This window comes from Globicephala melas, chromosome 10, assembly GCF_963455315.2.
Source record: "Globicephala melas chromosome 10, mGloMel1.2, whole genome shotgun sequence".
NCBI lineage: Eukaryota > Metazoa > Chordata > Mammalia > Artiodactyla > Delphinidae > Globicephala > Globicephala melas.
This window is the reverse complement of record NC_083323.1, coordinates 65,172,432-65,188,449: the sequence shown is the minus strand read 5'-3', so window position 1 is coordinate 65,188,449 and position 16,018 is coordinate 65,172,432. Positions and strand designations below refer to the sequence as shown.

The window sequence follows — 16,018 nt, the reverse complement described above, 5'->3', positions numbered from 1 at the left end:
TGAAAGGTTGACTTTCATTTCGTGTTATCATGACCGCAGCCATCAGTGTCATGCTGTGAGCAATGCATTAGTTCAACTATCAACAACTAGCTGAGTAACGACAGCCAAGTCCATTAATCTCTTGAGACCACGGCTTGAAAGCACTGTATTTAGGGTTTATGAATAAAGCAATACAGAAGCATTTTCTTTTACAAAATGCTTTGATTCAACAATGATATGAGTGCCCACTGTATGCCAAAATTTAATCAGTAATATCTTTACACACAAAAAGAAGGGTTCCAGATATTCTTTTCTTGGCAATGCTGTTTGCTTGGAAATTTTACCCTATGGTACCCTTTCTGTCTACAGCTGTCTTCTGCCTTGTCCCCACAATGGAGCTGATTTTAGGCTAAAGATGAGTGCATAACATTTGAAATACTTTCAGATATATGAGAGGCAAGACATTATTTAAAAGTAAACTCTTGGCCACCATAGTAATAAGGATCTGATTTCATGCACTCATGAAAAAGGAATGTGCTAAAAAATAATTCAGCACACAAGCTGCATTTAAAGTGACCGCAGTGTCATTATATGAGCAGTCCTCATCTGCTTGGCCCTGTATGGAACATTCTGTGCAGGACAGTGCTGGCTACTGATTTTTCCCCCTAAAATGAATGGTAAATTCAGTGCTTATGAAAGTAGAAGAGTTGGCAGGAAAGTGCAGACTTGTGTTTACCCACAGGTGGTGATTTTAACTCATGCAGCCAAGTCTCCATGGCCAGCCCTGCTCTGTGATCCTAGAACAACTGACGCCAATGGCAAATGCCATGTAGGGACCATCTTAGTACGAGTCTGGCAAGAGGGTGTGTGTCAGTCTTGGGGGCAGCAGAAGAAGAGACATGTGATGGATAACATGACTATTTTTCAAGAAATTTAGTTCTAGTGTGTAACTTACTTAACATGAATCTCCTCATTAGCCTTCAAGAAATCAGATTAAATAAGGTGACTTCTGGATGCTTAGGTAGCACAATAAAATCGGGGGAGAAAATGAAATACCTTCAGAACTGTGGTGAAAATGTAATATGATTTGAAAGTTAATGTGGTTTCAGCTTTCAATTTCAGAAGTTATATGAATTCCTACTCATTTCTACTAATCCACAAGAGAGAAGCTCAAGATCTGCTTTTTTGAATTTGAGCTTAAAAATTAATTTCAGTTTCATTAGGTGCCATTTGTTTATTTTTGTTTTTATTTCCATTTCTATAGGAGGTGGGTCAAAAAGGATCTTGCTGTGATTTTGCACAGCAAAGGAAACCACAAACAAGATGAAAAGACAGCCCTCAGAATGGGAGAAAATCTTTGCAAATGAAGCAACTGACAAAGGATTAATCTCCAAAACATACAAGCAACTCATGCAGCTCAATATCAAAAAAACAAACAACCCAATGCAAAAATGGGCAGAAAACCTAAATAGACATTTCTCCAAAGAAGATATACAGATTGCCAACAAACACATGAAAGGATGCTCAACATCGTTAATCATTAGAGAAATGCAAATCAAAACTACAATGAGATATCATCTCATACCAGTCAGAATGGCCGTCATCAAAAAATCTAGAAACAATGAATGCTGGAGAGGGTGTTGGAGAAAAGGGAACCCTCTTGCACTGTTGGTGGGAGGGTAAATTGATACAGCCACTATGGAGAATAGTATGGATGTTCCTTAAAAAACTAAAAATAGAACTACCATACGACCCAGCAATCCCACTACCGGGCATATACCCTGAGAAAAACATAATTCAAAAAGAGTCATGTACCAAAATGTTCATTGCAGCTCTATTTACAATAGCCAGGACATGGAAGCAACCTAAGTATCCATCAACAGATGAATGGATAAAGAAGATGTGGCACGTATATACAATGGAATATTACTCAGACATAAAAAGGAACGAAACAGAGTTATTTGTAGTGAGGTGGATGGACCTAGAGACTGTCATACAGAGTGAAGTAAGTCAGAAAGAGAAAAACAAATACTGTATGCTAACACATGTATATGGAATCTAAAAAAAAAAAAAAGTGGTCATGAAGAACCTAGGGGCAAGATGGGAATAAAGATGCAGACCTACTAGAGAATGGACTTGAGGATACGGGGAGGGGGAAGGGTAAGCTGGGACAAAATGAGAGAGTGGCATGGACATATATACACTACCAAACGTAAAATAGATAGCTAGTGGGAAGCAGCTGCATAGCACAGGGAGATCAGCTCTGTGCTTTGTGACCACATAGAGGGGTGGGATAGGGAGGGTGGGAGGGAGGGAGATGCAAGAGGGAAGAGATATGGGGACATATGTATATGTATAACTGATTCACTTTGTTATAAAGCAGAAACTAACACACCATTGTAAAGCAATTATACTCTAATAAAGATGTTAAAAAATTAATTGAACCTCAATAAAACTGTAAAACAAACACATAGAAATAAATTTTGTGATTTTCCCCCTACATTTCAAAAGTACTTAACATTTAAAAATACTTGCTCTAGCAAGTATTTCCTGTCAGTCCAGTGGTTAGGACTCTGTTATTTCACTGCCAAGGGCATGGATTGGATCCCTGGTTCGGGAACTATAAGCCCTCAAGCCACGCAGTGCAGCCAAAAATAATTTTCAAAATATTTTTAAATAAAAAGAACACTTGCTTTGTCTACATATTACATAGTCAATTTTAAGTGGGTTCAAACTGCTATATAAAAAAATAATGTTCCTGGGCATATCATTATAATTAAATCAACATCAAGTCAGAACGTATGTACTAATCTGTGGTGTCAAGCAGGATTCTTTCACCAAAGCCATATACTTACAGGGAACAGCACTATGGGCACAGTTAGCGTTACGGCCACCAGGACGGCCAGGCGTACCATGAGGAGAGGGGTGTCAAATGTGTACACTTTGCTGTAAGCATGAAGCAATTCATCTTCAACTTCTCCTGCAAAGAGGAAGAGGAGAATGAGTTCACTAGGTGTAGTCAAATCGGCACTGCTTCCCGAAGACAACGTTTTATAGAAGGAACACAGTATAGTAGAAAGAACCCAGGTCTGGGAATCCAAACACCTCTGTTTTTATCCTGTCTCTTAGGTTATGAGCTATATGACCTTTGTTCAAATGAACAAAGGGGCCCTGAAGCTTGTAAAGTTGCAGGAGGTAATATAAAATTGCTAAGGCTCTTCTCTAGGTCATTTGCATTGTGATAAATCTTTCTCTGCTATACAGAAGCACCACAAAACAGAGGACAGGCTGAGGTCTTCTGGTTGAAAGGGATGAAACAGCCAAGCCTCATCAGCCTGTCCGTCACGTCTTGCCACCTCCCTCCACCCTCACCTGCCCAGTGAGCCCCGAAGCAGCTTCTCCAAACCCAGCATGGAAACCCTAGGACAAATGATCTTTAACATTTTTTCAAACGCAACCATTATGACTCCATCGTGACACTGACAGACATACTTCTGGGCTTTTTCAAGTTTTTGTTTGTCTCACTGAGTTGAGACTCATTGATTAAGTAACAAAGATGAATTAGTATGATTTTTATAGGGTCTCCCAATGAATACCGCTATAAGATTAAGATGCTGCCCTCCTGGCAAACACACTTCTTTCAGAATTCCAGGCATAAATGACAAGGAAATGCTTACAGAATCAGATGTACACTGATTTTCCCACTACTCCCCTCAAAATCAGACAAAGGGGGTTAAAAATACTTTCAAAGGCATTGACCCAATTTTCATTAGTTTACAACCAGCGAAGAGTTAATGCCCAATCTAAATCAGTGCTTGGTTAAAAGCCAAATATTAGTCAAAAAAAAAACCAAAAAAAAAAACAAGCAAATGGTGCCCCCTCCAGTCTCTTCCTACCCAATTTGTCTTGCAATCAATTTAATTTACCAAGTCAGCAGGGAAAAAATAATGCAAAATGTTAGAGAGGCTTATTTTAAAAATATATTTATGTTGATAACATTGATTTGTGTTAATGTTTGATTCCCTGAAATTTGTCTGTAGGGCCATGCTTCGTCGAAGAGAAGAACAATCCTGCTCCTTTTGTGTCCTGTTAAGATGCCACAGAGGATATGTTTTTGGCATAATCAAACGTGGCCACAGTCACTTTGTTTTTTGATAGTACGTCCCCAGATCGAAAGGAATTCTGTCATGCCCTTTTTTCTTAGGAAACCATTCACTATAACAGAATGGAATGAGATAATCCAGAAAATTTGTATAATGCTCTAAGCCCCCAGATTTGGCTTGACTGGTAAACAAGAAGCAGGTTCCAACTCAAGGACTTGGTACTTTTTCTGCCATTTGCTTGGTAGGTAGTTATTCCACTAAAAGAGCTTTACAACATGCAATCCGATTCACTCTCACAGTATGTATGTAGCTTTAGATGGCTTAGAAAATCAAGCCAAAGAAATATCCTCTATCCCCTAAGGAAAATAATTAAATTAGAGGGACGGTTTTTACAAAATATGTGTGAATTCAAAAATTATTATAACCTGTTAGGCAGCCTGGTTCAGTTTCCATTTTCTTAGGTCAAATGAGACTAAAATAGCATGATAATTGAGCATGTTCGTCTACAGATCATGCTGTTTATTGAGAGTAATTAAAAGAATTATACCTACCCGGATTAATGATCAGTCCAACTAGGATTTGCACAAAGAAAATGACTTTGACAGAGTGACCTACCGTAAAAGGTTAGGTAACCAAAGAGGGCAGCGAGCAGGTACATGACGAGCATCCCCGTGATGGAAACATTTGACACTGTTTGCATCTTCCTCCGGGACCGACTGAAAAGAAAAAGAACACCGAGCTTTGGTTTTCTGAACAGATGAAAATATCACTACTTACAATTAAAATTTTAAAAATAATAAAAGAATGTGTGCCTGTGTTACTCATTATAAAACCACATTTCTAGTGCAGAAACACAGTTTATTTAAATTTGCCTTAGGGAATTATGGAGGATTTGTTTCCATTTTTCTTAAATGCTACTTCTTTAGTCTTAGAAAGGACTATTTTCCTGTATGAGGATCAGTTTATTTTATGTTGATAAGTATGCTTGTCTATTGACTATTTAAGAATGTAATTAGCACAAAGGTCAAACTGGCTCCTAATGTAGAAAGACTTCCTATTTCATAGTGAGATAGATTTGAGGACCAGAATCCACTAGAAACTGCAAAGCACTACTCCCAGGAGTCCAGACAACCTGAAGCCTGACAGCATTACCTGGACAGCTTCTGGAAACCATTCTAGAGGCACCTGGCTGCTGACACTGGGGTAACTGCTATCACTTCTCTGTCTTTCGGCTCAGATCAAGTGTAGAGTAACTGCTACATGGGATTTTCCAAGTCAATCAAAGACATCGAAATAACTGAAAGTGCTCTATAAGTTTTTTAAGAGGTAAATCTGAATATATGGGGCAAGTTATTGTTATTTAGTGAGAACAAAGACTGAGGTTATTGATGTCTGGATAAAGAAGATGAGAATTATAGGACCACCTCCCCTCAGGGTAAAGGAAGAAGCTGCTGTAGTGGGCTCAGACCCACTCATCCCCAAGGGCGTGTTAACAACCTCAAAGGGAAAAGAGTATTAAGGAATCATAGAATATGAGCTGGAAGCAAGAAGATTGTCTAACCAGTGTCTCCATTATACAGATTAGACTATGAAGGCCAGATACTGGCACATCCCAGTGGTGGAATGTCTTCTAGGCAAGGGTTAAAAACTGACCATAGGTGACATCAGTGGCTTAGCCAGGCCACCCTAAACATAATTTTTGGTCTTCATGGGTGTGGGTCATTTCCAGTTCAGGTGACCTCACTTCTTCCCACCAATATTCAAATTCAAATTCCTCATGCTTGACAAAATCCTTACAGACATTGGCTCATCCTCCCTCTGTCCTGAACCCCAACCCTGGATCCTTAGGATGAAGGAACAGGAGAAAAGGAAGCAGTGAGGGGGCTGATTCACACCTTTGTGGTGAAAGCACATTACTGATGAGTGGTTATAGCATAAACCTCCTGTGAAGGCAAAGCTGTAAACTATGCTTCTGTATAAAGCATCTTTGAAAATACGAGCACATTTTCAAAGCGAATTAGAACGCTAAAATGATGGCTGCCTTACTCTTTGAGTTCACTGTAGATGGGAAGGACCTCAGGGTGGCATACAAAAGCAAATGCTAGGATGGGAATTGCATAGGCCGTCTGAAAAACAAAGACAAAACCGCATGTTTAGCATTTCAACACAGAGAGCTACCCCAGGCCATCTCAGCTTGTGAGATAAAAACTCAGAGGCCACGTTGCTAGACTCTTAGAAGCCTAGACCTCTCACTTACCCGGGAGTTGAATACAAAGTATTTGGGCTGACACTTGTCATCACTGTGTGCTTCATACTCTACTCCACTGCCATGAATAGAGCCCTTGGCCTGTTTCTCATCTAGCTCTGCAGGATTCTGGTGGGTGTAATCCATCATGAAGTTCACACCACTACTCTCAGAGTTGTTGGGTAACATCATCACGTGCATTGGAACTGTATTGTTGAATGTCAGATTCCCAACATTGTGATCCAGAACAGGCAGAGGGCAGGGTATTTGGAATTTCTTGTAAATCACCTAGATCCGGTCATTAACACAACAACAAGAAGTCAGCCTTTTGAGGAAAACAATGAAACAAAAATCCCTGTGGGTGGTTTATGGGGTAGAGGTGAGAGAACTCTGCTGAGGATTCCTTTTAGACTAATGGACAACGGAGACTCCCTCTATCCTCAGTTTGATGTAAGGAGTTGGAACTATGGTTGATAACTCTCTCCCTTAGAGTCAACAAGACGGTATTTTGCGTGAATCTATCCCAAACTTCATGCATACTCTTCCATGAGAAAGATGATCATTTTCTTGCTACATTGCTTCTTTTTCATGTCTTTAAACTAATGAAAATATGGATCATCAGGAAATTCCCCCCTCCTCCTTTGCCTCTTTGGGGAAATGCTATATAAATTTTGGCATTCATGATATTAGCATAAATCCCCCCTTTTGGAGGGGAGAGGGAGTGGGATGGGGAGAGGATTTCTTTCTTTAATTCCGCTGTGGTCACCTTCTCTTCATGGGTAGAATGAGTAAGAGAAAATGGCTGATTCATGTAAATATGGCTAATTCTACAGCCTACTCATTTATCTTCTGGGACTCTTCACTTCTTTTTCCTCCGCCTGTCTAAGTACTGGGTTGTTGTCACATTTCTGCTTGAAGTGTTCCTTTCATCCAAATATACATTCAGTATGCCTAGAACATACTATTAACAATGGTCTTGACATTCTAACTCAACTATTTTTAAACTCATGACTGTTCTTTTCTCATTCCAAATTAGAATACAAGGAAATCGCTTGTGATGCAAGAACTATTTCATGCTAATTATGTGCTTGAACAAAAATGAGGACACCAATTCAGGCACTGAAAGCATCACACCCCTACCAAGTTACAAGGATCATGTCAAAAATCACTTACCACACTGACGAAAAACACCATGCAGGTAAGAGAAAATCCACTGGTATAACCAAGGTAACCTAGGGGTTAGCAGAGAAATTCCGGAAGGTGAATATGGCATCCACAATCAGCTTACCTCTTGGAATACAAAATGAAAATAAAAATGGAAAATGACTTTACCTAAATTTTTAAGAAGAGAAAGTGGAAGAATGATTCCAACCGACACAAATATGACGAGGTAGTTGCCATTGACATACCATTCTCTAGAAAAGAGACACCAGAATATTAGGATCAGAAAAGACCAAGTAGAATGAGTCTCCTGATGTTACAGAGAGAGCAGAAGACATACCCAGTATTTTCTTCAAGTCCCATGAACGCTCTGATTACTTCAGGTAGTTCGTATTTAATAATGAAGAGGTAGCTTGACATGGCTAAAATGGAAGACGTGAGAGCTTAGTGGTGTGCACGGCACCAAAGTCACAGGCAAGTTGTGAGAAGTCCAGGCATTGGTACACCCCTCCTTCTCAGTAATTCCCAAAGCGAAAGAAAAGCCACCATGTATTCTGTACTGTTTCCAAGTTCTTCTCATGAATAGACATTCTGCCCTTTGGCTCTTGCCTACGGACCTTTGCTAACAGTATCAATGCTGATTCTGTGTTAAATCCAGCTCTGAGGTTTTCAGTGAAACTACAGTTTCAAAGTTTTTTTCCTGGAGTCATACTGGATTGATAAAAAAAAAAAGTACAAGAGAGGATAACTTCTCTAACCTTTGTCAATGAAGTTTTTTCTATATCCTTTGTCCAAATAAGAAATCATACAAAGTGGCAAAATTTCTTGAACGTCTAGATAAGTGATGTATGTGTGATCATGTATTCTTCTGAATACCTGATCTATAAAATCTATAAACCCTCTCCTTGGAAAAATAGTTATGCATAACATACAATTTTGCCTACAATCGTAGGGATGTATGCAACATCCCTTTCCCAGGTCCATCCACTCAGTGAAGAATAATACTAATTTGCTATTTCACACGTGATCAAAAGACTCAATTGAAAATAAAACTGACAAGTTTCGCATTGCAAGGTTTAAGTGTGGGCTACATCCTTCTGGTGAATTTTTGCTAACAGACATTTGAAGAAGATATCTAAGTTGCAGATCGAACTATTAATAGTTTAAAAATATTTCCTTAATCTCAAACGAAAGTAATAACGGTGATAACAGTTTCCCACATTGTTTAGTTCTGCATGTAATCAGCTGAAAATCCACATGAAAGAGCAAGGTGCATCTTATCATCTTCATTCCACAGCTGAGGATATAAAAATTTTGAGAGCTTAACTGACGTGTCCAAGATCGCACAGCTTGAAAATGACAGACCACATCCAAAATATAAGATCCCTGATTTCGGGCCAGTGTGTCTTCTCTATTGTGAAATGAAATGATTTTTACAATACCTGATGTGTCTTCTGTAAACATGATTTGGTTAATCTTTACAAAGACCTTGGCTAAAGCTAAATCTTACAGAGGGTAAACAGAGGAGATATTTCTGATTAACTGGTTCAGCGAGGTACCATTCAATTTTAGAGCTATTAGTTGCTGACTCTCGTGATGTCACCACTGTTAATGTGTTTGGTCTTTGAAAATTCAGAATGATCCAGACCTGTCTGGGTAATGTCAACATTATTCTGCTAATGGTCAGTGTTAATTTTTCAGGGGATTGAGAAAATTAAACGTTCTAAATGTGGAGTTGCTAAATACAGAAATACAAGTGATTTCTTTTAGGCCACAATAACCACTAATCACATAGAGTAACCAAAGTGAGAGATTTTCAGGAAAGGTGTATGAAATTTCATCTCACTCCCTTAAAGCCACACTGTGGGGTGAGGGCCTTGACTGAGAGACCATGTTATAGTTTATTCCATTGTTTAGAAGCATAATAGTAGCTATACTTGGAACAAGAGACAATGCTGTTGCCACTCAGCCTGTTGAGCTCAGGGCTAAGCATGTGTATGTCCAGTTAGTTCAGTGGTCCAGACAAGTACATTAGATCACCTATGAAGAGATCCTATGAAAGGTTTGATATTTTATATCTTGATAAGGCTGAGAATTTGAACCAAATGTAAAGCAGTTTATTTGGTGGGGAATGGGGGACTTATATGCTTGGGACACAATGCCAGTAAAATGAATGAAACAATTCCAGTGTTACTGCCAAATTCTACCCAGGACTGTAGTCTTACTATACAAAAAATATGAAAGACATAAATACAAATCATTAAGATATGACGATTTTGTTTATCTGCCTACCAACTATCCGTTATCAGGAGCAGGTATAGTTGGATAAAGGTTACTAAAGAAATTGCTGCATTCTAGAAATGCTGGATAATTCCAGTGATTTTATTAATCAAGAAGAATGACCTCCTTGCAAGATCTCTGTGTAAGTTTATTTATTGCAGAGTTGTTTACAATAGTAAAAAACCTGGAAACGATCCAAAACTGTTCATCAAGGGATTCAGTAATCCAATTATGGTGTATTTATACAATGGAAAGCTCAAAAGCCATTAAAAAGAGTAATATGCAAAAACATTCAAGGCATATTGTTAAAGAAAAAAAGCAAGCGGTAAATCAGTATTAGAAGATGATCCTGTTTTAACAGTAACAATATATTTGTTAAATTTGTCATAGAGGAAAACCTGGCATGGGTTTTTTCTAAGGATGATTTACATAAACATTTCTTTGTAATTTATATATTTATATAATGTTTTTATCTTTCACAATTAGCATATATTTGTCTTATAATTATAAAAATGCCATTTAAAAACAACCAGGAAGGCTCCAGTGACATGGATATTGAATCTAAGAACTGGAGAGGAAGGGTGCATGTACTGAACCTGTATTATTATGACACTGTGAGGAAGAGCTATTACTCTCAATTGCATAGGTGGAAAAATTGGACTCAGAGGTGTAAAGTGATTTTCCCAAGGTCATAGATAGTGACAGAAACAAGCTCAAATTCAGGTGCTATCAGGCACCAAAAGTCTATTCTCTACTCATGGGTTTTAAAATGTCTTTTAAAAAACAGTGACATACCAGATATATACAAACAAGGCTAAGGGAGCCCAGAAGAGCTAGTACCTAATAGCCTAGAGAATGATGGATCATGGAGCAAACAGAGAGGGAGAGCCAGAGAATGTGTATGTGTTAGGTCTGGAGAATTGTAAAAGTAGGGGAACTAAATATAGTTTGTTATAGTATGACACAGGACACATAGGGAACAGATGATAGATAGATAGATAGGTAGAGAGAGAGAGAGAGAGAGAGAGAGAGATTGGGGTTTGTAGGAAAGGTATCAGAAAGGTAGGCAAAGGAAAGATGATGAAAACCCTTATATGTCAGACTAAAGAGTTTAAATTTTATCTTGAACATCATGAGGGCATGCTGAAGAAGTTTATGCATGTGAGAAGCAAGAGTAGATCTGAATTTGAGAAAGTTCATTTGGAAAATGAATTACAGATGGAAGAGGGGAAACTAAATACAGGAATAACAGGTAGAGGTCTACTGTAAAAGTCTGAGCAGAAATAGTAATCACCTTAAGTGTGATAGTGAGACTAGAAGGAGAGGAGAGATTCAAAGGCTAAATAAGAGAAAGAATGGATAAAAACTGGTATTTGATTGGATTGTCAGGGTTAGGGAGAGAGGGAAAAGTTTAGGCTGACACCCAGATTGCTGGCTTAAGAAACTGCACGCTGCTGGTATTGTTCACTGAGATGAAAGAACAGAAGTATAGAATAACAGATTTGGGGACCGGGTAGGAGGTGAGGAAATAAGTTCTACTATGTGGTGATATAGTCCAGGTTGTGCAAGGAGACTTAGCCAGTAGGACATCTGAAATATGGGTCAAGATGCCTTTTGAGGGTCAAAGACACGATAGGACCAGTGAAGCTGGTGGGCATACATATCATCTGGAACACTATTAAAAAAATGTGCTTATCATCTGGAACACTATTAAAAAAATGTACTTCTCGGCTCTCCTCTGGAAGGGATCATTCAGTAGGAATTAAAAGAATCTGTAGAACAGAAATCTGTGGTTTATAATGCTTCCGATGCCTAGGCAGATTTTTGCCTTAGCACAATTTCTAGGGATACTCTACAGTGGGCTGGCTCTGTGCAGCTGTGTCTCAAGGACCCCCAAATTTGGCTATGTGCCTCAGATACTAAATTTTCCCTTTTATGAAATAAACTCAATCATACATGTGACACATCAACTGTTTGGGCAATGACAGATATAAGCAATAGTGCTTTAACTTTTAAAAGTAATAATTAAAACCATTTGAAATCAAGAAAGGTTTTATTTTATATTTTAATTCTAGAATTTATTTGGTAGGGTTTTATATAGTATTTCATTTCTTAGATATTGCTATTTTCAATTAAAGAGGGATTAAGGAGCAATTAAAGAGAAAATCTATTTAGGAAACTCTACTTTTGAAATTTAAAAATGATAAAACAGCTATTTTTCTGTATTTAAAGGGCCTGTTCATTGCCATTGAGTTTTCTTATTTCTTGAACATCTTTTTAGAAAGTTTAAATGGTTTGTTGAAAGCCAGATCCTCTTACCTCCAATGTTCTGCATTGTAATGGAAATAAAAGCTCCGATTTTCCCAGGCCATCCAAATGCCTTTTCACCTAGTTTTTCATAAATTAAAGATCCTATAATCAAAAATGAAAAGAAACTTGTTTAAAAAAAAACTGTCTTAGTGACTAAAATATTTCGATGTAATTCTCCACTGGAGCCTCAAACATGTAAATAAACACCATATAGAAATTACAAACCCCAAATACGCAATCTCAAAAGCCATTACAAAATATGGTAAACGTTCTCCAAACAAGAAGCGATGCCTTCATTCATCTTGGCTCCAGGCAGCAAGTCAGAACTGTTATTTCTATCATCCACCAAAAGTCTTTTTCTCTATTTGGCTTGAACCTGAGCAGGTTGACTTTCACTTGTCTCACTTGCCCAGATAACTAAAAACATGGAGAGACCATGTGATTGGGGTTAGAAGAAAATGAAATGTAAAATTGACCAACACCATCCTATAGGTATAGAGCTAAAGGCTGAAATACCCTTTAATGAGAATCGAAATAGCATGTCTTAGGTCTAGGGAGTGGCATACCTCCTTCCTTGGCAGTCTTTAATAAAAGATGAACTGAATAGAGAGATAGGATTGCCACGGCAAGCAGCATGATTCTGTGAAGGGAATAGAGAGGAGACAATAATGTTTCTATAAAAAATAAGATGTAATAATATTAGATGTTACAATACATTATTACACTGGTCTTTTCAATCATTAACTTTCCAAGAGTATGTGGATTTGGGGGAAGCTGAAAAATTCTTTTCAGAACTCCACCAATGCCCTTAAATGTCCCAGAACTGGAATTGGCTTTATTTTATCAGCCAAAACATACTATTGGAAGTTCCTAACGCACCTTTTTTAGTCTTAGATTCTACCCAATAGTAGAATCTGGTTTATAACTTAGATGCTAAATGCATAGCAAAATTAGCAAATACTTACTCAGCATATGGGTATATGTACACCATATCTGCGTGATATTCCCATGAACATTTATAATTGAAGGGCTATTCAATGACCTGACTAAACATTAATCTAAAATCTAGAAATACAGAAGTCAAAGCAAATTCTGAGCTCCGTTACTACTGAGTCTGCATATTAGATGACAGTGATCAGATGTGTGAACCAGAGGGTCTGGCAATCGCCTGTGTAATAGAGAAAACAGAGAAAGGTAAGTCTAGGGTGCAGGAAAACCTTTGCTGTATTCAGAAAAATCATTTCTGGTTCAGGACCCTCCACATGTCCACAGGCATATATGATTTCTTTATGTATACAGTGATCAATGCTTCTCCAAAAATCAAGAATTGGACAGCAAAAATAAAGAGTGTAGATAGAAGCATCTATATAATAAATTAATGCACAATACTAAACTTTACCTGAAATTAAAAAAAAAATCTTATCCTTTGTCTAATATGATGAGAGCATACCAGTCTCCCCTCAATTGATCTAATTCTTTGGTAATTCCTTGGGAAGTCAATGTTACAAATGTAGATTTAGACCGAGTTACAAATGTTATAGCTATTCTAGCTCTATTGTTTTTTTCACAAAACATGTTCACCAGAACTGCCTAATCAATGTCTCATTCATACATTTTTCCATATACGTTATGAATTGACCTGTTTTTAAAGAATTATGTAATTCAGATTATATAATTTTGTTCCCCGGAAGAATAATAAGCATACCCTGTATTCTAAATACATTTTCTGCTTTGGCAGAAAATACTAAAAGTAACACCGATGAAATCCTGTGTCACTTGTTGGGATGAGGGAGATTGCTGAATCCAGTTTGGGCTACTTGGATGCACAAAACACACCTCATGATATCCAGCTATGTAATTGTTCTGGCCAAATTAATCTGCTAAATGTTTACAGGCCTGAAATGAGGCTTTCAGTTTTACAAGTGGAATATTCTCCTGCCATGAAAATGAACTCTAGGATTGGGGGGAGTGTTTCTTTCTTTTTTTTTTTTCCTGCGGTACGCGGGTCTCTCACTGCTGTGGCCTCTCCCGTTGCGGAGCACAGGCTCCGGACGCGCAGGCTCAGCGGCCATGGCTCACGGGGCCAGCCGCTCCGCGGCATGTGGGATCTTCCCGGACCGGGGCGCGAACCCGCGTCCCCTACACCGGCAGGCGGACTCTCAACCACTGCGCCACCAGGGAAGCCCCCTAATTAATTTTAATGGTATGTGTAATTAGTAAGGAGAAGGCAGTCTTTTGTCTTAGAGATAGTGTACATTATAAAAGTGTACAACTATGCATGTGAACATACCTCTAGCCATTAGGAGTCAGAAAATTTTTAAAACTTACTTTATGTCAAACATGGCTTAGAAAAGTAAAGCTGATATCAAAAGCCATTCAGCTAAAAAATACGACACCTAACAGTTCAATCAAAGCACTGACACGATATAAATATTTATAGTTCAGTCCGATCCTTAGCCCTCAAATAGCTGTGTGATTACCTAATCATAAGTGATATTCAGAACACAAATAGCATATATTTATAATATAAATGTTGCATTCTTAGACAGTTATTTAAGACTCCAGCACTGCATTAGGGGTTGTGATCTGCATTCATACTGATGCCTGACTAACATTAGACTTTGTTCTTGTGAAGCATTTCACTGCCACCAACTGTGTCTTTGAAAATACCAGGCACAGATGTCTGTGGCTGTCTGTCACAGACAATGTGGTGTCCATCCTCCAGGTCGGCTATGTGATGCTGCTACCACTAGGCAGCATTGGACCAAGTTTGGATAAAGTGCATTGGTTTAGGTATAAACTTTGGCCACTCTGCAAAAATCTCCGCGCCAAGCACTGTTTCTAGGTCTTGGGGATACAGACGTGCAGTGAGTAAAAACAGACATGGGCTCAACCCTTTGGAGATGATAGTCTAGCAAGGGAGAGAGACATTAACCAAATGAATCAGACGACCGCACTAAAATATTAACACTGTGATGAGTGTCTAATAAGGTGGTTTGTCCAAGTCACGGAGATTGGGGGAAGGCATAACTGAGGCGAGGCTGAGCTGAGTTATGAGGAGTTAACTAGCTGAAGAGGAAAGGAAAGAAGGTTCCAAGAGCACGTGCAAAGGACCTGTGGTGAGAGGGAATGGCACTTTCATGGGATGGAGAGAAGGTCATTGTGCCCAGTATATCTTGTATATAGGGGCACAGGAGATGGGACCAGGGCATGCAGGACCTTGTAGGTCTGGTTTGGGAAGGGATGTTTTTCCTAAGAGTGTGTATAAAGTCAGATTTGCTGCCGGGAAATATCTTTTTAACTATTAAACACCAAATTATTTTATAACGAATTACTTTGTGAAGTGGTTTCTATGGACTGGTAGGGCTGTTCCAGCAGTTTGGGGGATTGGGCACATACACTTTCTGCCTTTTGGTTAGGGATGGCTGGTTGAACAAGTATGGTGATTAGACTGCTCTGATTACTTTTTGTTGCTGTTTTATTTAAAAGGAAGAGAATATGTTAATATTTTCTCAGATTATTCCTATTCACAAAGATCAAACTTCAGATTAATTGAAAGGGCACCAGGTATGCATGGGCTTTGAACCAAGTGGAGATATGTCCATTCACTTACATAAAAAGGATGATCCCTGTGTTGGCCATGGCATAGGACAGGCCCAGGATTCCACTGCCCATGATGGCGTTACTCAGATTGAACGAAGACATTCCAAAGGAGGTGGTTCCAGGATGCTTGAAGACAAAGGAATGCGTGACAAGCAAATATTTGCCAAAGGACGAACTTTTTTTTGGATTATTCTTATCCTATATTATCTTTACTGGAGGAGACTACCATCCAATAGGGAAGATTAAGATAAAATCACAGTGAATAAAAGTCATGACTCAACTTCAATAAAAGTGTATAATTTTCAGTGGAATGTAGTACTTGATTTAAGCAGGGGTC

At 38.6% G+C, this 16,018-nt stretch overlaps 1 protein-coding gene across 1 annotated transcript in view; it reads right to left on the bottom strand.

Moving 5' to 3' along the window:
• Positions 1 to 16,018, bottom strand: part of SLC38A4 (solute carrier family 38 member 4) — a 68,087-nt gene that overhangs the window by 9,319 nt on the left and 42,750 nt on the right. The window contains exons 4-13 of the mRNA XM_030835307.2: positions 15,692 to 15,807; positions 12,645 to 12,718; positions 12,088 to 12,180; positions 7,829 to 7,910; positions 7,660 to 7,742; positions 7,501 to 7,559; positions 6,340 to 6,615; positions 6,129 to 6,208; positions 4,698 to 4,798; positions 2,835 to 2,959 (exon numbers count right to left, since the gene is read on the bottom strand). Of these exons, the coding sequence (XP_030691167.1) occupies positions 2,835 to 2,959; positions 4,698 to 4,798; positions 6,129 to 6,208; positions 6,340 to 6,615; positions 7,501 to 7,559; positions 7,660 to 7,742; positions 7,829 to 7,910; positions 12,088 to 12,180; positions 12,645 to 12,718; positions 15,692 to 15,807 (1,089 nt within the window). The remainder of the gene's footprint in view (positions 1 to 2,834; positions 2,960 to 4,697; positions 4,799 to 6,128; positions 6,209 to 6,339; positions 6,616 to 7,500; positions 7,560 to 7,659; positions 7,743 to 7,828; positions 7,911 to 12,087; positions 12,181 to 12,644; positions 12,719 to 15,691; positions 15,808 to 16,018) is intronic.